The sequence below is a fragment of the Brassica napus genome, chromosome C7 (assembly GCF_020379485.1).
Source record: "Brassica napus cultivar Da-Ae chromosome C7, Da-Ae, whole genome shotgun sequence".
Lineage (NCBI taxonomy): Eukaryota > Viridiplantae > Streptophyta > Magnoliopsida > Brassicales > Brassicaceae > Brassica > Brassica napus.
Window position 1 is genome coordinate 44,980,686 of NC_063450.1, and position 23,332 is coordinate 45,004,017.

Below are 23,332 nucleotides of genomic sequence, written 5' to 3' on the forward strand. Positions count from 1 at the left end.
TTAGATGTATAAATCAAAACATACAATGCCCACTATTAAATTTTGCACTCTCTATAACTTATTTATTTACTTACATTATGGATATAGTATAAATTTGCAAATTGAAAATTATGAATGATGAAAATTTTATTTGTTACTTTATACAGAAAATAAATTTGATAATTGAAAATTAATCAAATTTAATACAAAACATGATTAAAATTAAATATTCAATACATATAAATTTAAGTTAAAACTATAAAACTTTAACTAAAAAACCACAAAACTCAAAAAAGGGTTTTTTCGGGTACCCTTGGGTAACCCTAAAGTTCTAGGGTTTTTCGCGGGTTACCCTAATAGTACCGGGTTTTTTTCGGGTTTTATAGTTTAGGGTATTTTCTGGGCGGGTTTAGTTTGGGTTCGGGCCGGGCCGGGTTTTTTTGCCCATGACAACATCCCTACATATAGCTAGTAAACTGACTTGTGACCCAAGAAAAAAAACCTTTTCAAAAGGAAACCCTTGTCGACATGGCGAATCCCCCATCCGCGGCTGCAAGACTGATCAAAATCGTTGATAAGAACATGAGGATTGAGACATAAGGTTGCTGTCAATCTGGACTTGGCCGCTATGAAGAGTGACACTTTCATTCTGGTTTGCCTGATATAAATTATAAAGAGAAGCCCTAAAGTATTGCTAATAAATATCCTACTTGTAATGGTACTTATTTGTTTGCTTTAGAGTGATTGCCTATTATGTAAGTACTGTGTTATGGAGTCTACCTTGTTAGAGCATATAGGTACGAGACATAAACAAAAGAACAGTTTAAGTACTCAAATAATCTACATTAAACTATCAAATGAGGTGAAAGTAACAACAAGGCCTGACTTTATTACTTCTTACAACAAACAAGAACACACATTCAGACAGTAGCAAACAAAGCTATTACCAATTTTCTTGAGATATAACACGCATCGATCAAACTCTCTCCCTCCTGTATGGGCGCTGATTTCACCAGAACAAACGAAAAAACAAGCAAAACACACTACGTCAGAGTCAAGAACAAGCACTTTGAAGATGTATATGATGCTTTCTAGCCAAAATGAATCTACAACTAACATCTGATAATTAAAGGGCTTTTGAAGGTAGTAAGCATACTTTAGCGGTATTGTCAACCACATCTCCAGCATCAAAACGTTGAGCAGCTTGATTAGAAGTTCCAGGAACGAGTGCTAATGACTTTTTCGTCACGAGAAAAATCCCCCAAAGGAAGTTTTTTGTTTTCTTCTGCATCTCGATGATAACTGCATACACAACAACCCATGTGAATAACACAAAAAAAAATAAGAGTAAGACAGAGAGAAGAATGCATTAGGCTTTACTTTGAGAGGACTTGTCCAGCACTTTTGAAGAGAATATCAGTAACGGCGTGTCCTTGACGTTGATTCTGATCATAGCATTGCGTCTCTTCATGGTCTCAAATAGATAAGCATGTTCCTCCTTAAACCTGAAAAAGAAAACAGTAAGTTTGTGTGATCACAATTACTTTAACTTGTCTTCTCTAGCAAAAGGATACCTTATTGTGTTCTTATCATCTGGGAAAATGTACATCTCGACATCTGAAAGCGCTGGCTTTCTGTTGGCAAACAAATCATTCAAAAGACTGCCTATAGGGACCAATTCGACCTTGAGTACGACAGGAATCGTCTTTGAAAGGTTGTAAGCCTTCTTGCGGATTACAGAAGCCGGCTGTGCCCAAAACACGCCATTAAACTCTGATGGTGTAGCAGAATCTAAAATGCGTCCCCTGGTTTAATCGCATAGAGTTATATTTATTTAAAAAATATGCACATCTTCAGCAATGTAACAAGCCCTAAGGGGGCACATTCCATATAAGACTAGGCACAATGAGAGATTGATATGATGGAAGCTTCTAACAAAACAGCATATCTAGGCAAAAGAAGACATAGGTTTGAAGTGATTAGTAACTCACTTCCAAATAGGGGGCAAAGCTGGTCGATGTGGAAGCAATTGCAACAGCTTTTCTGATAGGATTGATCGGCATATCTCTTTTGAACCAAGATCTTTAGCTCCACCACCAACTTTTAGTTTTGACCCTTGAAAAAGCCAAAAAGTAAATGTTATTTCAATCTTTCAGTGAGAAAAGTTTAGGATCTTAGGCCTCAAGAGAAGAGCCAAATGAGACCACCTTCTACTACTGCTTGTCGTTTAGAAGATTGTTGCATGACTCCTGAACGAATCTGCAAAGGCCTAGGAGACTCAGCCCTTTTAGGTGGAGGAAGGAGCATGTGATTGGTTTTGCGAGCCACAACTGTGGAACTCAGACTCCTAGATCTTGGAAAGGAAGCAAGCTTTGTTAAACCCGTTGGAGAACGAGCTGGAACAGGTTTTGGCACTTTGAAAGTTGAGTTGTTGCCCCCACTGGATGAAAGTTTTCTGACTTCCTCCGGTGAGATTAACCTCATTTTCGATGATTCAGGAATCTTTTTCCATCTGGGGACTGGATTTGAAGATTCAACCCTCGCTTTGCCCTTTTGAATCCTAGGGGGTGCTGCTTTGATGGAGGCTGTAGATAATCTGTTTTGAACGGTCCTCTTCGAACAATCAGCGCATACAAAATCTAATGAGGCCTCAAATGAAACTTTATCCATGCAGTAACTAGAAAGGAAACACATTTAGGGGTCAGATATTAAAAACAGCCGTTATAAAGATAAATGTAGAACACAATATAACTGAGGTAGGAAAGTAATCCAAAAGCTTTAATGTGTCAAAATCCACAGCAACAACACTCAGGGAGAATATGAAAACACTTCTCACCGGTGTTCACAGGCTATACGGCATTTAGAGCAAGTTACAAATAGTCCTTTCCATCCTTGGTTTCCACATGTTTCACAAATTGGTCTCTACATATGATTGAAGTAAAAGAGAGCCCATCAGCAAACCAAAGATGCATAGGTGAAGCAATAGAACACATGAGACAATGATTTAGAGTCATACATAGGGCATAACCATTTGATGCAGTAAGACTAAAATCAAGTACTGCATTACAAACAAGAGACTCAAAAAAAAAGTGAAATCATTTGAAAACCGAGAGAGTTAAGCAAGCCATGATTCCCAACTCAGCAAAGCAAAGCCATGATTACATGTCACAGTCTCGATCGAGTCAGAACTCGTGTCAAACAGGAGAAGAAAGCTCACTCAGAACAAACAAACAAACAAACAAAAAAAAATCAATCCTTTAGGGAATCAAGAGGAAACCCATTGATCAAGACGAGACATTTACGTGTTTACTACAAGTAGCTAAAAAAAAAAAATTTAAAACCCTAGATTGAAAAAATTACACTCATGATTTGAGTAACAGTGCCAAAACGCGTGATGTCAAAATGCAGGTAGAAACTCATAATCAGTTCATACACAAAAGAGACGAACTTTACTAAATCGATAGACGAAGTTCTAAACTTTACTTGCTTGCAAATTACGTAAGCCAATGAGCATATAACGGCGGAAAAACACACACACAACGAAAGCAGAGCAGACTATTTCAGAAAAAAAAAACAGAGAGAGAGTGATTCAACATACCATACTGCCGCTATGAGCTGAGAAAAGCCCTAATATGTGAAAACCAGACGGAAAGTTTGGAACTTTTTAGTTTACAAAAAAAAAAAAAAAAAGTTTGGAACTTTAGAGTGAAGAAAGGGGTTTTAGAGAGAGAAAGCGTGTTGAAGGAGGAAGGTGAGGGACTTGAGGGACCATTGAGAGAGAGAGAGAGAGAGAGAGAGAGTGGGTGGAATTAAAAAAAAAGGTCACAAGGAAGAAGAAATACACCTAAAATTGATAATTTGCAATAACTGTCCATACCTTTCACCTAAATGAAAAACGGACCCTTGTTTTCTTGGAACTTACATAAAACCCCACATGTAGTCATGAGATATTGAACGATTGGTGTGATCTTTGATCATATCTTTTCTCCCTCTGCAATCCTATCAGATATTGACGCGACACTCTTTACTAGTATATCTGTACTTTTTCTTCACTAATTTGACTAGCTGCATATATTGCAATTTTTTTGGATTTAGGTTTCGGCACACAGATTAAGGAAATAATTAATTTTGTGCATTTTCTATAAAAAACACTATTAGCTATACACATAACCATATTTCAACCAATAGAAAAATAAATTTTGTATAAAATTAATAAATTTTGTATTAAAAATCGAAAACAACATTTATTTTGTAACGAAAAAAATTCTCTAAAACGACAAAACGGAAAGAGTATATAGTTTAGCTTATACAAAAATGGAGTGTATAGGAGAGTTCCTAATCTAAATATGTGCTATAACTTTTTTTTATTATTAACCTTTGTTAATAGTAAATATGTTTGATATAACTAGTAACTCTGTAAAAAACAATGGCATGTGGATATACGCTTTTGCATTCTGCGTCTGCCAAATATATGTAAAGGCTTAAAATAATTTGATTTGGCTACTTATGTCATCAAAATTGACTTACTTTTTTCGTCACACATTTGTTTAGAACTCTAGAGTTAAGCGTGCTAGGACTGGAATAGTGAAATGATGAGTGACCTATCGAAAAATAATTTATGATACCGTGTGAATGAGGCCAAAACACGAAAAAAGATCGGGTGATGATTGCAGAGTCAGTATGCATAACTTTTGAGCCTTGGAAAATTAACGGTTTGATTGTTGGAATGGATGGACCCACGGGCGTGGGTGGTCCATTAGCCGTGGACGGTCGGGCGCCGTAGCCGTAGATTCACATGTAGTATCATAATTCTATGATTCTATCAAAGAACTAAGTACACATGTATATGTTTTTGCACTTTATGGTAAACATTTTCATCAGTCAAATAACAAAGTGAAAGTGATGAAGATAATAACGGCTGTCTAACTGACTTCCTAACTAAATTGCTATCAGGGTATCATGGTCCGAGAAGGAGAAGGAGATCAAGTTCGATAAGAGTCTAGCCTACCAAGGTGCGGGAAGCGTCGAGAGACTTAAGTAGAACAGAGGCTTTAAACCCAAATGCAAATATGATTCATGTGCATGATCTTTGTCCGTCGATAAAAAAGATAGAGGGGCATAAAGGGGACTCCTCACACTTGTATTGTGCTTGTCCTCTTCGTCTGTCGTATACCGTTATACGGAATCAGAGTGTAAGCGTGAGAAAAGATTGTGACAAGAACACACGAGGGCTGAACGTTTTGGAAGCGAGTGATCAGTGAGCGATGTCGTGTCAAAGAAGAGCTTAAAGGCTCAAACTTTGTTAACGTTTTCAAATTATTTTCAAATGATTCTTTCAAAGTAGAAATAAATATATGTTTGGTACTAAAAACCATGCAACATTGCTTCTAATCTAGTAAAACGTTAGATAAGATCATTTATATATAATTTTCTTGGCTAAGATAAAATCTACCAGAAACCGTCTTAAGAGGTAAGAGTGACAGCATAAGCTGGAGTCTTCTCACAACAAGAATATAACACAGAGAGAGAGAGAGAGAGACTCGAAACAGACAGACAGAGATTATCACTAAGCTAGACTCAATGTCCTTTGAGACAATAAGTGCACCAACAAAACCAGAGAAACATTAACGTTCTTAGAGCATCAAGAAAGAAGAGAATCCACTCAAAGCGATCAAGAGAAGGCAGGTGAGAAATGTGCTTGAGTTCCTAAGAGCAAACGCGCTGCTCTCTGTCGTGTAGTCCGGGTTAATCCCAGTGCTATTGTTTCCAAAAACTCCATTGGTCGAGGAGGTTCCTGAATAAGGACTGTTGCCATTGCCACCAGGAAGTGTGGTGCTGGTTGAGCTGCCTTTTGGATTAGTTGTGCCTGGTGTCACAGTGGTGCTGCCACCGGAGCCACTAGAGAAAAAAAAAAGCAACAACACATAAAAGAGAATATTAGACAGGTAACAACTACTTTGAGGCATTAATGAATCTGGTTAGATGAGTTTATAACCAGACCTTGATGAAACTTCAAATCAAAAAATTATTTATTTAATGGTTCAAGTAATATTAATGATGATGTTTGCTATCCTTAATTGATTTGAACTATGCTATCTCTTTCACAACAATAGGAAAAAAACAAGTTGCAAACTTGGGACCCAAACCAAGCTTTAGTCCACTTGTACTCTTTCCCACAAAGATAGAAATCAAATTCTTGAAAAGCTATTTGGATCAGAAGTATAACCTGGCACTAGTAGGGAAGGTGCATCCTGAGTAACCTGTACAATTAAAAAAAGGTTCAGCAAACACATAAAATGTTAATACATTGATGTTTATCCACAGAGTTGGAGCTAGAAATTAGTCTTTATCACTCATCTTGGCATATCCACATTGTCTAAGAATCTTATCAAAATCATTCAAATTGTAACAAAAATAATAAAGCCTTCAACTTTATGTGACTATCAATCAATCAAGTGACTACAGGTTCCTCAAATGTATATTGTATATCAAAAAGATGAAGGGAATCAAAGAGCATTTAGATGAGGATGGTTGAGACTGACTTGGATCAGAGTTAGTTGGAGTGGCAGTGCCACTGAAATCACAAGTGCCTGGAGCCTGATGCTTCTTTTGGAAGAAGCTATTGACTGCATAGTTGCAGTGAGACCTAACATTGTCAGGGTCAAAGCAAGGTGCTTTTGGGTGAGTGGGGTTACAGTCTGCTCCATTACCACAGGCATAGTCTAGTGTGCTCTGTAGCACTGTATCACTCAGCCCTGTTTTGCACACGCACCATGAGGCACCTACATAAACCAAGAGGCAACACTTAGTGGTTGATTCAATACAAAAGCCTAAATATTTGTTGTTCTATAATGTGAAAGCCAACAAGATCTGTGGTAAAAAAACTTGGAACTCAGTTTGAGGGGTTTAATCTTTAAAAATTATCAAAAACATAGTAAAAAGTTGTAAGAAAACAAGCAAACCAGCAAAGTTTTCCAGAAATTTGTGAACTTTTCCAAGTAAAAAAAAACACTTTAAAGACTTTAAAGAAAAGAATTAAGTAAATTAAAAATGAGACAAGAACAAACAAATCTTGAAACCTTTTTTTGTTATTCAAAGGAATAGCAACCAAAAAATACAGCCTGAATGTGTCAAGAGACATAACTATGAAATAGCTAAAAAAATGGTAACTTTTAATTTGTCTATCAATGGTAGAACACTCATTGACCCCTGACTACAACAAGAACCCATTTTCAGACCAGAGCCAAAAGGCTTGAGACTCGGACAGTAAGAGAGACAAGACTAATGCCAAAAAATCTGAAGGAAGAGTGGAAGTTTCTTACTAGAATGGCTAGCCATGGCTAGGAGGAGAAGTGAAAGAACCAGAGCAGCCATAGATGCGTTCAGACAAAATGTCACAGTTGTCCTCTAGAAAGAAAAATAGTGAAGATAGAGAAAGAGATCTCTAGAGAAAGAAGGAGATGAGAAAGTGGAGAAAACAGCAAGGGGTATAGAGAGTGGCTACTCGATGTGTGTAAAAGAGATGGGTGAGATGAGAGAGTGGCTACTTGTTGTGTGTCCTCTTTTGTCTCTCTCTCAAAACCCTTTCGAGTGCTGTTTTACATCATTAAAGAACTCAGCTCATGTAGAGTTACGTATATTTTGAGATTTAAATTAAAAAAGACATTGTTGTATTATTAGAGTACAGGTTGGTAGATAAATTAAATAAAAACAACAACTAGTTTATTACTTATTGAAAAAAGCCAAATCTTTGTGTTGCAGCCTTGCAGGCTGTGGAGTTCCACACAAATGTCGATAATAATAAAATGCTAAATCACAGTCTTTTTTTTTTTGATCAAATGCTAAATCACAAAGTCTATGTTCATATAATGGGGTCAAAAGTGATTTTCGTTTTTATTACAGTCTGCAAACACTCCGTAATCCATTGAACAACAACTTGCACGGCACGGCGCTGATGAGCCATCAGATAATCGGAGAAGAGTCACATAGCTACCTAGAGCATCATTAAGGGGGTTTTTAGGGTGAGTTTCTTGACATTTTTGATAGAATACAAAAAACTGTCTAATATAGTTGTGGATATGTATTAAAGTGTTACAGATTTTTTGGACTAAACAAATAATAATCAGATTTATGTTTTTTTTTTGGTTTAAAAAGAAACATATTAACCACGGTGGGAGATTACTTGAAGGAGCTTCGGCCCTACAATGGAAAGCCAACTGGGTTTGATTCGTTGGCTACCAGAACATTCACATTCTCTCTGGTTAAAGGGGCAATCCACCATTATTATTATTTTTTTAAAATAAACATTTTTTTAAAAAAAATACATTCCAACTGCATAACAGGATATGGACCATATGAGAAAAGATACATTAAATGGGCCAGGAATATTTCTTAAGCCCATGAGCCCAGGAATCAAAAATAATAAGGGTGATTATGTAAAATACAACGAACTCCTCAATAACCCTAATTTCACTTTCATCTCAATCACCCCCACTCGAATATTATAGCAGCGCCGACGAGGAAGCAGGAGAAGAAGAAGAAGAATCAGGAATAATGGCGACCGGCAAAACGGTAAAGGATGTCTCTCCACACGAGTTCGTCAAGGCTTACGCGGCCCACCTCAAGCGCTCCGGCAAGGTATAATAAATCTTACGATTCGCGTCATTTTTTGGAAATGGCCATTAGTTTCTGCATTTATTACAATATTATGTGGCTATGATGTGTAGATTGAGCTGCCACCGTGGACAGACATCGTCAAGACCGGCAAACTTAAGGAGCTTGCTCCTTATGACCCTGACTGGTACTACATCAGAGCTGGTATGTACATTTTCTCTTACATCTCTGGTCACTTGTCTAGTTTAGTGTCTGTGTTTCTGAGATTGAAAGCTGAACTTCTTTTTTTTTTTTTGTAGCGTCGATGGCAAGGAAAGTGTACCTTAGAGGTGGACTTGGAGTTGGTGCGTTCCGAAGGATCTATGGAGGAAGCAAGAGGAACGGAAGCAGACCACCTCATTTCTGCAAGAGCAGTGGTGGTGTTGCTCGTCACATTCTTCAGCAACTCCAGACCATGAACATTGTCGACCTCGACACTAAAGGGTGAGTTGTTTCATCTTATCGTGAAATGATTTAAAAGCGCAAAAAATCTAATGGCAAGAAGGTCAATATATAAGCTTGTAAATGCACTTGTTTAGTCTCCTAGTTAGACTTGCTTAAAGTTGCAATTGTGACATGGGTTCATTTAAGACTTGTGTATTGTTTTGTTATTACTTGGTTCATTTTTCGACTTAAAAATCATTTTTGACTAGCTAAACCTTCTTGCTTTTTCATTCTCATGTGATTAGGGGGAGGAAGATCACGTCAAGTGGTGAGAGAGATCTTGACCAAGTCGCAGGAAGGATCGCAGCTGCTATCTAAAATCGATGATCACAGGCTTTTTTTTTTTTTTTTTTGAGATTTAGATACATATGGAATGAGATTGCATTGGAAACCAGTAGTGGAATCCCTTCTCTCATTTTTTTGTTTTGTTTTGATGAGTTGTTTCTCTTTTACTCTGATGAGAAGACCCTATACGCAGTTTGATCTAATCGACGACCTTGTTCTCTCTTCAGTTTAATGATTTTTTTTCGCTATAAACATATAATATAACTGTAACAATTTGATATGTTTTCATTATTAGCAAAAAGAAAAACAAACAAAAAACAAATGTTTTTCGTTGTCTTAATCGGTATGATCATATAAATTAATTGGAAAATTAATCAATTTTCATACTTGTTACAATTATTCTCTCTTCGGTGCGCAAGTTTTTGAACAGAAAAGTTACCGCTAATTTTGAAAAGCGCAAGGAAACCCTTCAGCCTGTACGTGAGTTTATTTTTCAGATCTGTAAAAAGTCCATACGCTTGGTTAAACCGATGATTAACGGTCTGATTAGCACGTAACGCAGACATGCGTCCATCTATTTACTAGGCCTAAGCTATTATCAATCCCTATTTTCGAGATTTATTTCAGCTAATTACCGATATACATAGATACAGTTTCCAAAGTTATCAGACAGTGTCTCTCACTGTCTGATTGGCGCCTTTTAATTTGCTGACGTGGCTTAAAAATCAAACGTTGATAATTAAAGAGTAGATACAGTAGTATTTCAATACGTAGGTATCGTAGAGGTTAGTAGTACAAAGGAAAATAAATGAAAAAGACAGACTCCGAGAGAGAAAAGCCAAAGGTTTCTTCGTCGAGATGGTAAAGCTATAATATGGAACCTTCTCCATTATTATTTGCTTACCTTACTCTCTCCCAGTAGATTTTAGAGGTAGAGAAAGAGACAAAGTTCATTTCTTTTGTTCTCTCTTGCTTCATCTTTAAACCAACCGTGTTCTATAATCTCCGGCGATGATGACGACGGCCGAGGGTGAGTACTCGAAGGCCAAAACATCGGTTTGGTGGGACATAGAGAACTGCGAGGTGCCTAAAGGATGGGACGCGCACGCGATTGCTCAGAACGTGAGTTCTGCTTTGTTGAATATGAACTACGGTGGTCCTGTCTCAATCTCCGCGTACGGCGACACCAATCTGATCCCTCACGCTGTTCAGCAAGCGCTTTCTTCTACTGGTGTTGGTCTTAATCACGTCCCTGCAGGTTTCACTTCTCCCCATAGTTCTCTCTTTTATTTTGTCCTATCTTTCTTAAAAGAAGGATCTTTGTTTTTGTTATTGTTGTTGGTGGTTAGCTGATCTAAGATCTTTATTTTTTAACAGCTATCTTTTTGCTATACAAGGGTAGAAATTGAATTGGGTTTCATCATATTGACTTTGGAGTTAAATCTTCTTTTGAGAAATAGTTATAAAAACTCAGTCTTTTTGCTTACCTATGTGATTAGTTGTGTTAGCTTCGCTCATAGCGAGTTGATTATGTTGTTTAGATGATGATCTTAGTTTTGTAACTGTTTAGGTAGCTTTTTTTTTTTTTTTTTTTGTGTCGGAACAGGTAAAAGATTGATCGTTTGTGCTGTTTGGGTGGTCTTAACAGGAGTGAAAGATGCGAGTGACAAGAAGATACTAGTGGATATGTTGCTGTGGGCTGTAGACAACCCTGCACCAGCCAACTTCATGCTCATCTCAGGAGATAGGGACTTCTCCAATGCTCTTCACCAGCTAAGTATGAGGAGGTACACTATTCTCCTGGCTCAGCCTCCACGTGCATCCGCTCCGCTTGTTGCAGCAGCTAAAAATGTATGGCTCTGGACAAGCCTAGCGTCTGGTGGTCCTCCTCTTACAAGTGTTGAATCCTCTCGACTTGTTAACAACGGGCGCGGTCTTGTCTCTAATCCTGAAGCGGCGAAAGATCAAGTTTCTGAACAGGCTCAGACCAGCAAACCAACAACTCTCTCAACGTCTGTCGCTGGAGATACCAAGGATCACAAAACCAGAGAAAACCATGTTCCGAGAGCAGTACCTCAGGATGAATGCAAAGGAGCTACAGGTGAATCTGTTACTTCTTCTGATAGTCTCAAAAATGTTGCTCCGCAACAATCAGATAAAAGACGTACATCTCAGGTAGACTAAAATTTTATCTATAAGTTCAGATCAAAGAAAATTGTTGGTATCTTTCTTCTAAAGAAATAGAAATTGTATGTTTTTTTCTATGCAGGCCGCGTCTGTACCCAGTCAAAAAACTCAGGCCAGCGTTAAAGCCGAACCAGTACAAGAAGCAAAGCTCTCGGAACCTGTATTTTGCAGTATTTGCCAGATCAGCTGCGCCACTAAGGATGCATATACAAATCATACCTATGGTAAAAGACACCGGAGCAACTGGGAGCTCTATAAGGAGGTTCTGGAGAAACAAAATGTTTACTATCATTGTCGTTTGTGCGATGTGACATGTCAGAGACAAGTGGTCTTTGATTCTCATCTCAGGGGTCAGAAGCATGCTGCCATGCTGAGTCAATCAGAGGCAAGTTCGTAACTATTAGGCTATTCGACAACTTGAGCATTTACAAACATGCCAAAATTTATAATTATGTGTGCATATGCTTTAATATTTACTGTTGCTATAGGCACTCAATGATTCCAAGAAGCATCAGGAAAAAGGTGTCAGAGAAAAGGATCAACCAAGAGAAGCAGTCGCAAAGCCTAAATCATATACTGACTATGTTTGTGGTTGGTGCAATGTGGTGTGCAAGAGTCAATCTGTCTTTGATTCTCATCTAAGCGGCAAGAAGCACGCTTCCATGCTTAGCCAGTCAAAGGCAAGTTCAGTACTTTTTGCTATTCAAACTTCAGATTAGTAATTCAGAAACACATGTATTTATACATTGGTAAAATATATGATTGATATGATAACGTTGGAACAGGCACTCATAGATTCTAAGAAGCTTCAAGATAAAGGTGTCGGAGAAATGGATCAACCAAGAGAAGCAATTACAGAGCCTCAGCTGCAGTCTCAACGTGCTCAAGACAATAGCAAGTGCTTAGAGAAGCATGTTGCCGTGAATCAATCTCAGGCAAGTTTCTAACTTATGTATATATGATACTTGGGATTTTATTAAACACACACAAAGTAAGTCTTAACTATGGTAAAAAGAGCAGGCACTCATTGATGCTAGGAAGCTTGAAGAGAAAGTTGTCCAAGAAAAGGTTCAATCAATAGAAACAATTCTAGAACCTCAGTCGCAGTCTCAAAACCCTCAAGAGAACACCAAGTTCCTTGAGAAGCCAAACGTAGAGGTCAGAGAGATATGTGGCACCACAAAAAGCAATATAAAAGAAAATAATTCAAGTACCAAAGACTGGGTTGAGACTTCTTTCTTCGGTGACCTTTCATGTGATTCTAAAGCACCAGAAGAAGCAAGGTAAATTTTGCCAACTTGGAATTCCTTAATATCTCAAAAATGTATAGTTCTTACCTTTAATAATATCCTGTAACTTGTCACAGAGAATGTTTTGATGGCACTGTCAAGCCTGTAAACTTGTCTGGAGGAGCAACTGAGAAGGAAAAGGAGGTGATGGTACCCCAAGCAATAGCAGCTAGCAATAAAAGTTATGGAAGCCAGGGTTTGTCAACAGTGGTTACTAACAAAAACCATACTACGGTAGTGACAGCACTTCTTGTTTTTTTTTGAATCAAAATCAAAGCCAATAGACTTTTTTTTTACTCTTGATGCAGCCTGGTTTTGTAGCCAGTGATGGTGCTAAGTCCAGCGTTTCAACCAATCATATTACGAAGGAACCAAATGATTGTCCTGTCTTCTGCCATGTCTGCCAGATCAGCTGCGACAGCAAGGTTGCATTTGAAAATCACATCTATGGGAAAATACACCAACAGAAGAATGAAGAGAGATTGAAGAAGATATTGAACAATAACCATGCCGCCATGGTCAAGGAGCAAACAGAGGCAAGTTTTATAACTTTACTATTTGGTTTTCTTTAACGAATTTGGAATCTACTTTTTTTTATTGTCAGTATTGCAAAGCATACCACCCACTTCCCCTTGGGTTTTATTCCCATTTGAAGTATTAAGTATATACATAATGAAACAAAGAGAAAGAAGCTAAATTAGATTATTGTTGTAGCAGGCACACGTTGATTCAAGGAGAACACGACAAGAAGTTTACCAAAAAGAATTGGAACATGCACATCAAGAAAATGAAACTACACTTGTGAAGACTAAGGATCATGGGTTCCAAGGTGCACAACAAGTCAAAGAGGAAGTAAAGGAGATAAACCACATATCTGAGAGCGTCAGAAACGCCATATCGCATGCCTGCCCTGAACTGAATCAAGAGTCTTGTATACCCATAGAATTGAGGTAAGAACCGTAAATCAGGGGGGGGGGGGGATTGTTTGTGTCTTGAGCACTTTTTGATCACTATGTGCGTTTTTGATGATCACTTGTGTTACAGACTTGAGAGAGTACAACTTCCAGCAGACGGGAATGTGACCAAGAAGTTTGAAGATTGGTCCAAGCATAATCCCCTACCAACACCATCGCTATCCGTAAAAGACTGTTGGGACAGAGAGGCTGCCGAGAGGGAAGATGCTAAGGTTCAACCTGATAACTTTTGGACCAGACTTTGGGGGAAAAAGAGTTAAAAAAGCCTTGCTGAATAATTGTCTGATTTAAAACTGTAGTTTATGGTCAACTATTAACTTATATCTATGTTTAGTTGGTGTGTTCTAATGAGACTGAGAGAAAACAACGTTAAGCAATGATTTGAAACAAAAATTAAACATATCCAGTTGTAATTTGTAAAGCTCTTCACTCCTTTCTCCTAAAGTCGAGTAGTTTTTATATACTTTTTCTTCTGTTTTCTCTTTCTCGTCTTTGCTTTGGAAAGCAAAAGCTTACTTTTTTTTTTTTTCCCAAATTGAAATTCATTCATAATCGAATTACCGGTATTCATACAGAAGCTGGCGGCAAAACGAAATAGCCCCAGAACCAAAAGCCCATAAGAAGCGGCAGCTAGAACCCACACTGGGGCGACTAAAACCCACACTCGGGTGACTTAAAAACAAACACAAACCATAAAAACTAAATCAACACCAGCACCAAAAGCACGTAATCATCCACGCAAAAGCCACATCAGATCACTTAGCAGCTTTTAAAACAGAGTAAATGTCAATGGTCGGGAAGTACCGCTGCTGCCTATAGCCCGCCACCCGGTACCCTCCACTTCTGCACCCAAACCACACTTATCGCTGCTGCCTCGCCCGCCAAACGATAAGACCAAAACCCGGAGACTTCAAACCTCAACAAGGGGAACCGCTGCTCGGTCCACGCGCCTTGGATACATACACGCTCTACAATCAAATAAAGAAGCTCGCCCAAACACCAAGAAGATGAAGCCTTGCCAAGAATCTCTCCAACACTCACGGGAAAGAAACCAAACGACAAGCAACCAAATGACACATAACCCCTAGAACAAATACTGCTAAGTCACAACCAACAAGACGCTTACACCCATGGCCTATAACGATTAAGACTCACACACCTAACAGTACAAGAGCCCAATCAAAACGGTAATTACCATAGCTGGGGATGCAAAAGACGGGACAGAAACAACCGCTGCAAGGACAAGACCCCCAATTCCCGCTCATCCACTCCACCACAAAGACCCAGCTTTGAATAAGAAACGATGACAATAACACTGGACGAGTCCGTCATGAACCTCGCGCATCACCTAAACATAGAGAGCACCGCAAAAGTCTGAAGGAGAAAACCAGATCTGTCGGTGAGACTACCCAAAAGCCGACTCCCTTGCTCTACCAAGCTCACACCAACTCGTCGGAACACCAGAAAGCTCAACCCACCGGTGAAGCTAGTTCTCCACGGAGCAGAACCCGACACTTACCGGCGTTGAAACACCCAGAATCCCAGAACATATCGAAAATGGATCTTGTTAGAACCAGGAAGCAATGATAAAACTAGATCTAAGAGAAAAGACAGTCTCCGACGCCGGAGAGACCAACGCCGGAGCAAAGCATGAAGAACACCTTCTGAAACTTTGGGAGAAAAGAGAGAGAAGAGAGAGAAGAGAGAGATGCTCTCGTTGTCAATTGATTTCTTATGAAAGCAAAAGCTTACTTGTACAACAGATTTTTAAAGTAGCATTACTAATAATTTTAAATACATTTTATTTTTAAAAAATATTTGACTTACATTTGAACATTATTATTTTTTTGTCCTAATTGTATCTACGTGGAGAAAATAAAATAACAAATATAATTATACTAGGTGATTTTCTCGTGCTCATGAACTGATATAAATATTTCTAAAGTAAATGTACTATAATAATTAATTGCTATTTACTTTTAATTTTAAATTAATTTATAATTTGTATGCATTATTTAGATTAATAATATTATATTACTTTAACTATACATATGATTTTATATATGCTATATATAATTGGTTTGTTATTTTTACGGTTGATTTAGTTATCATTTGGGTAAATTGGACTACATCTATGAATTCAATTGTAATATGTTTTATTATATATATTAAAATTTTGATTAATTTCTTATTTGCATTTAGGTGGTTGTTGTCTTAGATATGTAAATATATTTTGTGAAGATTATGTATAACTTAAGATATATTGTGTTTAAAATGAAATAAAAAATAAACTAAAGTGTCTGATTCTAAACTACACAAATTAATATAACGATAATATTTTGAAGTCTCATGCATGTATATAAATTTTACAAAAGAACTAAATTGTAACAGCTGACTAATATTTTATTTTCATTTTTAATATGTTTTGAGTTATCCTATAATTTATATTTATAAGAAAATTACAATTCTTATAAAATTATATATTCTTATCGTAGCTAAATCTATGATTTTAGATATAAGTTGGATTAGTTGAGTCACTCGTGTTGTGAATATATTGAGTTACATATATTCTTTCAAATTCAAAATGAAATATAATTATTTTTTATTATAATTAAGTCAAATCAAATCAATTTTATTTGTGCATGTATTTTCATAATATTTATCAAATTATGTGTTGATATTTTTTTAAATATTAGAAAATAGAGTGATCATCAATAGGAAGTTATATGCATAAGTAGCAATATATTTTTGGAATCTCATGAACACATATCAATATTTACAATAATTAAAATATTTTATAAATTCTAAATAACTTTATGCCTTTGATTTATTGAATGGAAACTGAAATTTATTTTAAATAATCTTAAAAATGAGAATTTATATTTGCTTTTGGTATTTTGATTATGGTTCTATTAAGTTCCACAAACATAAAAACATAAAAGTTAAAAGCAAATTCAATATTAAGAAACAAATAATTTTAATAATGATAAAATACAATATATCTACCTTATTAAACTATTTTGTAACTATTTGATCAAAGGATGTTATTTTTTTAAAAAAAATATATATATTTTTAATATCTCTTAAAAATAAGCAGTATCAAAATTATGATTGTATTTGAAAATAATATTATATAAGTAAAATATAATTTATCGATATTTATTTGCTGTAATTGAAAGATATTATAGTCAGCTAAATATATGAAAAATAAATATAACATTTCAATAATACTAATTATAAACTATTTTTAGTCAATTAAACATATATCAGTTTATAATTACTTTATGCAATCATCTAAGAACATAGATAGATATATAAAAATATTTCTATTTTACTTTGAATTTTTTGTATTGTTTAAAATTATGTTTTAAAAGAAGTAATATTTTTTTTTATAAAATCAAGATTATATGTGGAAATTGTTTTTAATGAAATCACATTATATAAAATTTATATTTTTCATCTAAGAAAATATAGATATAAAGAAAGTATTTTATTACTTCAAAAGTATATTTTATATTATTTAAAAGTATTTTTTTAATGTAATATTACTATTTTGTGAACTTTTCCTTTTTATGAAATGATATTATATATACATATAGTTTCGTTTTTCATTTTTTTTTAACTTTATAAAAATATTCCTTTTTATTATATGTATATATTTTTTGGAAAATTTTAAAAAGGAAACGATAAATAATAGTATTTTAAATGTAATATTCTAAATTTATTAAGGGTATCAGTGTAATCAACTATCTTGAGGGTTAAAGTGAGAGCAATACATAAGAAACTTACTTCTCAAATAATATTAATATTACTAATGTTAAATTGGTAAAAATTATTTTATTCATATTTTGTTAGTTTTATATTTGTAGGGCACACTTACAAATAATTATTCGTAGGGCACACTTACAAATAGTTTATAGCAAAATGAAAAACATAATCGCAATCATAATACAAATTCAATGGAAGATTAATCAATTTTGTAATTGATACTATTATTATTCTTATTCTCCTCGGGTGCGCATGTTTCTTAACAAAAAGATACTGCTATTTTCTGAAAAGCACAAGAAAACCACAAAATATCAGATTTTACTTGCGTTGATCTTCCAGATCTGTAAAAAGTCCAATCCATACTACACTTGGTTAAACCATGATTAACTGTCTGGTTAGCACGTAACGTAGAGACATGCGTCCATATATTTACTAGGCCTACCTTTTACAGATCCAGTTTCCAAAGTTACTGAGACAGTGTATATCATTGTCTGATTGGCGCCTTTTTAATTTGCCGACGTGGCTTAAAAATTAAACGTTGATAAAAAAATATAAAAAGGAGTAGAAAACACACTAGTATTCAAAAAGTAGGTATCGTAGTACAAAGGAAAATAAATGAAAAAGACGACTCCGAGAAAAGAAAAGCCAAAGGTTTCTTCGTCGAGATGGTAAAGCTAATAAGATGGAACCTTCTCCATTATTGTTAGCTTACCTTACTATCTCCGACCACATTTAGAGAGAGAGACAAAGTTGATTTTGTGTTTATTCTTGCTTCATCTTCAAACTCAACTGTGATTTCTCTCTATATTCTCCGGCGATGATGACGACGGCGGAGGGTGAGTACTCGAAGGCCAAAACATCGGTTTGGTGGGACATAGAGAACTGCGAGGTGCCTAAAGGATGGGACGCGCACTCGATTGCTCAGAACGTGAGTTCTGCTTTGTTGAATATGAACTACGGTGGCCCTGTCTCAATCTCCGCGTACGGAGACACCAATCTGATCCCAAAACCTGTTCAGCAAGCCTTGTCTTCTACTGGTGTTGGTCTTAATCATGTTCCTGCAGGTTTTACTTCTCCCTTTTATTTGTCAATCTTTCTTAAAAAGTGGGATCTTTAGTTTGATCATTGTTTGTTAGTGATAATTGTTAATGATAATCCAGGATCTCTATTTTTACAGCGATCTTTGCTAGAAACTGAATTGGGGTTTTATCATATTGACTTTGGAGTCAATCTTTTTTTTTTCTTTCTTTTGGAGTTTATCTATGTGATAAAAGTTGTGTTAGCTTCGTTCACAGTTTTGTTTGATCTTATGAGTGTTTTTTTTTTTTGAGTTTTTGTTGCTTAGATAGATGATGATCTTAGTTTTTTTTTTTAACTGTGATCACATCTCATTGTTTTTAGTGTCGAACATGAAAGATTTAACTTGTGCTGTTTTGGTGGTGTCTTAATAACAGGAGTGAAAGATGCGAGCGACAAGAAGATACTAGTGGACATGTTACTGTGGGCTGTAGACAACCCTTCACCAGCCAACTTCATGCTCATCTCCGGCGATAGGGACTTCTCCAATGCTCTCCACCAGCTAAGCATGAGGAGGTACACTATTCTCCTCGCTCAGCCTCCACGTGCCTCGCCTCCGCTTATTGCTGCTGCCAAATACGTATGGCTCTGGACATGCCTAGCCTCGGGAGGTCCTCCTCTTACGAGTGGTGAATCTTCTCGACTGGTCGACAGTGGTCGCTCTCTTGTCTCTAACTATGAAGAGGCGAAAGGTCCAGTTTCTGAACAAAGTCAGTCAAACAAACCAACTGATTCAACTCCTGACGCTCGAAGAAATATGCTTCAGAATGGCAGAAGAGCCGCATGTGAATCTGTTGCTTCTTGTGGTGGCTTTGAAGCGCACCACTCAGATATAAGAAATACATCACAGGTAAACTTGTATCGTTTTGTGGGCTACTTACTTGTTGGTAGATCTATTCTTGAATATGGTTTTGTCCAGAAAGAATATAATAACAAACTGTATGATCGATATCTTTTATGCAGGCTGCATTTGTAGTCAGCAACACAGCTCAGGCCAACGTTTCAGCCAAACCCATACTTGAAGCATCGTTTGTAGCCAGTCACAAAGCTCAGGCTGATCTTTCCGCCAAACCCATACATGAAGCAGCGTTTGTAGCCAGTCAAAAAGCTCAGGCTAACGTTTCGGCTAAACCCATACATGAACCAGCGTTTATGGCCAGCCACAAAGCTCAAGCCAACGTTTCAGCCAAGCCCATATATGAACCAGCGTTTGTGGCCAGTAACAAAGCTCAGGCCAACGTTTCAGCTAAACCCATACATGAACCAGCGTTTATGGCCAGCCACAAAGCTCAAGCCAACGTTTCAGCCAAGCCCATACATGAAGCAGCGTTTGTGGCCAGCCACAAAGCTCAGGCCAACGTTTCAGCCAAGCCCATACATGAAGCAGCGTTTGTGGCCAGTCACAAAGCTCAGACAAACGTTTCAGCCAAGCCCATACATGAACCAGCGTTTGTGGCTAGTCAAAAAGCTCAGACTAACTTTTCAGCCAAGCCCATACATGAAGCAGCGTTTGTGGCTAGTCAAAAAGCTCAGGCCAACGTTTCAGCCAAACCCATACATGAACCAGCGTTTGTGGCCAGCCACAAAGCTCAGGCCAACGTTTCAGCCAAGCCCATACATGAAGCAGCGTTTGTGGCCAGTCACAAAGCTCAGGCCAACGTTTCAGCCAAGCCCATACATGAAGCAGCGTTTGTGGCTAGTCAAAAAGCTCAGGCCAACGTTTCAGCTAAACCCATACATGAACCAGCGTTTATGGCCAGCCACAAAGCTCAAGCCAAAGTTTCAGCTAAACCCATACGTGAAGCAGCGTTTGTAGCCAGTCAAAAAGCTCAAGCCACCGTTTCACCCAAACCCATACAGGAAGCAGCGCTTGTGGAACCTGTGTTGTGCAATGTTTGCCAGATCAGCTGCGCCAATAAAGATGCATATACCAGTCACACCTATGGTAAAAGACATCGAAAGAACTTGGAGCTGCAAACTGGTAAGTCCGAAAACATGTCGCGTGGGGAGAAACAGAAGAATAGGAAGAAGAACGCGAGTGAAGGTAGGACTAAACCAAAAGGGCATTATTCTTGTCGTTTGTGCAATGTGGTATGCCAGAGTCAAGTTGCCTTTGAGTCTCATCTGAAGGGTCAGAAGCATGCTACCATGCTGAGTCAATCAGAGGCAAGTTTCTAACTTTGCTGTTTGAGAACTTACAAATTTGCAAGTTTTTACAGTTTACTAAGCATATGCACGTTGATTCAGGCGTTCACTAATTCTAAGAAGCTTCAAGAGAAAGGTGTCTGTGAAAAAGTTCAACCAAGAGAAGCAGTTGCAGAGCCTAAACCAAAGGGACTCATTGATTCTAACAAGCTTCAAGAGAAAAGCGTCGGAGAAATGGATCAACCAAGAGAAGCAATTGTAGAGCCTCAGCTGCAGTCTCAAATTGCTCAAGAGAATAGCAAGTGCTTTGAGAAGCATGTTGCCATGGTGAATCAATCAGAGGCACGTTTTCTATCTTTTAAACATACTAAGAGCAAGTCTTAACAATGGTAAAAAGAGGAGTAAAGTCTTATATATATATATGTGTGTTTGGATCAGGCACTCGTTGATTCTAGGAAGCATGAAGAGAAAGTTGTCCGAGAAAAGGTTCAACCAATGGTAACAGTTGCAGAGCCTCAGTCGCAGTCTCAAGAGAACACCAAGTTCTGTATGAAGCCCAACGAAGAGTACAGAGAGATATATGGCGAATCAAAAAGCAGTGTTAAAGAAAATTGTTCAAGTACTAAAGACTGGGTAGAGACTGTCTTCTTCGGTGATTTTGGAGTATCAGTGAAAGCAAGGTAAATTTTGCCAGCTTGGACTTGTTTAGTATGTCAATAATGTTTAATCCTATATCTTTAATAATATTCTGTAATTTGTACCACAGAGAATGTTTTGATGGCATTGCCAAGCCAGTAAACCTGTCTGGAGTGCAGGAAAAGGAGGTGATGGTACCACAGGGTTTATCAACAGTGGTTTGTGATATTAAACCTCATTGGACGAACAAAAACCATACTACGGTAGTGACAGCACTTCTTGTTGTACCTCTTTGCTTTTTTGGATCAAAATCAAACCCATTGAACATTTTTTTTTTTAAATCTTGATGCAGCCTGGTTTTGTAGCCAGTGATGGTGCTAGGTCCAGCGTTTCAACCAAACATATAACGAAGGAAACAAATGTTTGGCCTGTCTTCTGCCATGTCTGCCAGATCAGCTGCGAGAGCCAGGTTGCATATGCAAATCACATCTGTGGGAAAATACACCAACAGAAGAGGGAGAGGATGTCCGAGAGAGACGCCATGCTTTCTAAGGAGAATGCAGAGAGATTGAAGAAGGTATTGAGCAAAAGCCAAACCGCCTTTGCTTCTCAGAACCATGCTGCCGTGGTCAAGGAGCAAACAGAGGCAAGTTTTATATAACTTCACTATTTTGTTTTTCTTTCACCAATTTGGAATCTGCTTTTTTTTTTAATGTCGGTATTGTAAAGCATACACACGTCTCCTTAGGTTTTATACTTTTATTCCCATTTGAAGTATGAAGTTATGATATAGTATCTTTCTACTAAGGCTAAGTAGCAGTATGTACATAGTGAGACAAAGAGAAAGAAGCTAAACTAGATTATTGTTGCAGCAGGCACACGTTGATTCACGGAGAACTCGACAAGAATTGGAACAGGCACTCATTGTCGACTCAAGGAAAATCCGAGAAGAAGGCGGTCGAGAAAAAGAAACAACACTTGTGAAGACTAAGGACCATGTGTTTCAAGGAGCACAAGAAGACAAAGAGGAAGTAAAGGAGATAAGCCACATATCTGAGAGCATCACAAATGCCATGTTGCATGCCTTAACTGAACTGAATCAAGAGTCTTGTATACCCAAAGAATTGAGGTAAGAACCGTTAATCAGGGAGGGTTTGTGTCTTGAGCACTTTTTGATCAGTATGTGCTTTTCTAATGATCACTTGGGTTACAGACTTGAGAGAGTACAACTTCCAGCAGACAGGAATGTGACCAAGAAGTTTGAAGATGGGTCCAAGCATAGGCCCCTACCAACACCATCGCAACCCGTAAAGGACTTTGCAGGACTTAAGGAGCATCCCGGAGAGGCTGCCAAGAGGGAAGAGGCTAAGGTCCAACCTGATAACTTTTGGACCAGACTTTGGGGGAAAAAGAGTTAAAAAAGCTTTGCTGAATAATTGTCTGATTTAAAACTATAGTTTATGGTCGACTATTGCATTATATGTATGTTTAGTTGGTGTTCTAATGAGACCGAGGGAATATAATTTAAGTAATGATTTGAATCAAAAACTAAAACATAATCCAGTTGTAAAGCTCTTCAATAGCTTCTCCTAATGTCAAGTCATTTTTATAATATTTTTTGGGTTAATTTGTGAACTAGCGATGTAACTAGCTTTGATTTTGACGTAATATCAGATATTTAACACACAATTTATCTGGTTTTGTCCTTTTCCATAACAGGTTATCAGTTATAAGTGACATAATACATGACGTCGTTACTCATGTGGCGTTACGAGAATCATATGTTATAAAACAAGCGGTGTATATTTACTATTCTTTTTACGCAAAATAAAATAAAATACACAAGAGATCACAGAAAAAGATAAAATGGAATAGAGGGGATTATACAAATTTTGT

The 23,332-nt window shown here is 37.2% G+C and overlaps 5 protein-coding genes across 11 annotated transcripts; 3 read left to right on the forward strand and 2 right to left on the reverse strand.

The window, feature by feature from the left end:
- Positions 1 to 786: 786 nt before the first annotated feature.
- On the reverse strand, positions 787 to 3,790 carry LOC106407263. Of its 2 annotated transcripts, none has more exons than XM_013848099.3 (8): positions 3,578 to 3,790; positions 2,816 to 2,901; positions 2,187 to 2,656; positions 1,971 to 2,094; positions 1,554 to 1,784; positions 1,360 to 1,484; positions 1,136 to 1,281; positions 787 to 982 (listed from the first exon to the last, which is right to left on the reverse strand). In XM_013848099.3, the coding sequence occupies exons 1-8, from the start codon at positions 3,578 to 3,580 to the stop codon at positions 956 to 958; spliced, it is 1,212 nt and encodes a 403-aa protein (XP_013703553.2). In that variant the 5' UTR covers positions 3,581 to 3,790; the 3' UTR covers positions 787 to 955. The 2 variants fall into 2 exon arrangements, with proteins under 2 accessions (XP_013703553.2, XP_022562826.2); XM_022707105.2 differs by lacking the exon at positions 3,578 to 3,790 and adding an exon at positions 3,087 to 3,200.
- Positions 3,791 to 5,382: 1,592 nt separating this feature from the next.
- LOC106407261 (PLASMODESMATA CALLOSE-BINDING PROTEIN 1-like) lies at positions 5,383 to 7,591 on the reverse strand. The gene is made up of 4 exons (XM_013848098.3): positions 7,302 to 7,591; positions 6,522 to 6,761; positions 6,206 to 6,239; positions 5,383 to 5,877 (listed from the first exon to the last, which is right to left on the reverse strand). The coding sequence occupies exons 1-4, from the start codon at positions 7,351 to 7,353 to the stop codon at positions 5,613 to 5,615; spliced, it is 591 nt and encodes a 196-aa protein (XP_013703552.1). The 5' UTR covers positions 7,354 to 7,591; the 3' UTR covers positions 5,383 to 5,612.
- An 804-nt stretch (positions 7,592 to 8,395) lies between these two features.
- Positions 8,396 to 9,586, forward strand: LOC106408985 (40S ribosomal protein S19-3). The gene is made up of 4 exons (XM_013849678.3): positions 8,396 to 8,616; positions 8,706 to 8,796; positions 8,892 to 9,075; positions 9,321 to 9,586. The coding sequence occupies exons 1-4, from the start codon at positions 8,533 to 8,535 to the stop codon at positions 9,391 to 9,393; spliced, it is 432 nt and encodes a 143-aa protein (XP_013705132.1). The 5' UTR covers positions 8,396 to 8,532; the 3' UTR covers positions 9,394 to 9,586.
- Positions 9,587 to 10,155: 569 nt separating this feature from the next.
- On the forward strand, positions 10,156 to 14,291 carry LOC106410567. Of its 2 annotated transcripts, none has more exons than XM_013851088.3 (10): positions 10,156 to 10,618; positions 11,009 to 11,535; positions 11,630 to 11,932; positions 12,036 to 12,227; positions 12,333 to 12,482; positions 12,568 to 12,830; positions 12,914 to 13,070; positions 13,145 to 13,372; positions 13,551 to 13,786; positions 13,881 to 14,291. In XM_013851088.3, exons 1-10 carry the CDS (start codon positions 10,372 to 10,374, stop codon positions 14,068 to 14,070), a joined length of 2,493 nt encoding a protein of 830 aa, XP_013706542.1. In that variant the 5' UTR covers positions 10,156 to 10,371; the 3' UTR covers positions 14,071 to 14,291. The 2 variants fall into 2 exon arrangements, with proteins under 2 accessions (XP_013706542.1, XP_013706545.1); XM_013851091.3 differs by having other exon boundaries at positions 10,158 to 10,618; positions 13,554 to 13,786.
- Positions 14,292 to 18,169: 3,878 nt separating this feature from the next.
- LOC106410565 (zinc finger RNA-binding protein) lies at positions 18,170 to 23,050 on the forward strand. Of its 5 annotated transcripts, none has more exons than XM_048762023.1 (10): positions 18,170 to 18,642; positions 19,033 to 19,505; positions 19,619 to 19,936; positions 19,973 to 20,821; positions 20,903 to 21,142; positions 21,239 to 21,480; positions 21,567 to 21,699; positions 21,789 to 22,082; positions 22,309 to 22,565; positions 22,650 to 23,050. In XM_048762023.1, the coding sequence occupies exons 1-10, from the start codon at positions 18,396 to 18,398 to the stop codon at positions 22,852 to 22,854; spliced, it is 3,258 nt and encodes a 1,085-aa protein (XP_048617980.1). In that variant the 5' UTR covers positions 18,170 to 18,395; the 3' UTR covers positions 22,855 to 23,050. The 5 variants fall into 5 exon arrangements, with proteins under 5 accessions (XP_048617980.1, XP_048617981.1, XP_022562264.2 ...); XM_048762024.1 differs by having other exon boundaries at positions 20,093 to 20,821; XM_048762025.1 differs by having other exon boundaries at positions 18,171 to 18,642; positions 20,213 to 20,821.
- The last annotated feature ends 282 nt before the right edge of the window (positions 23,051 to 23,332 follow it).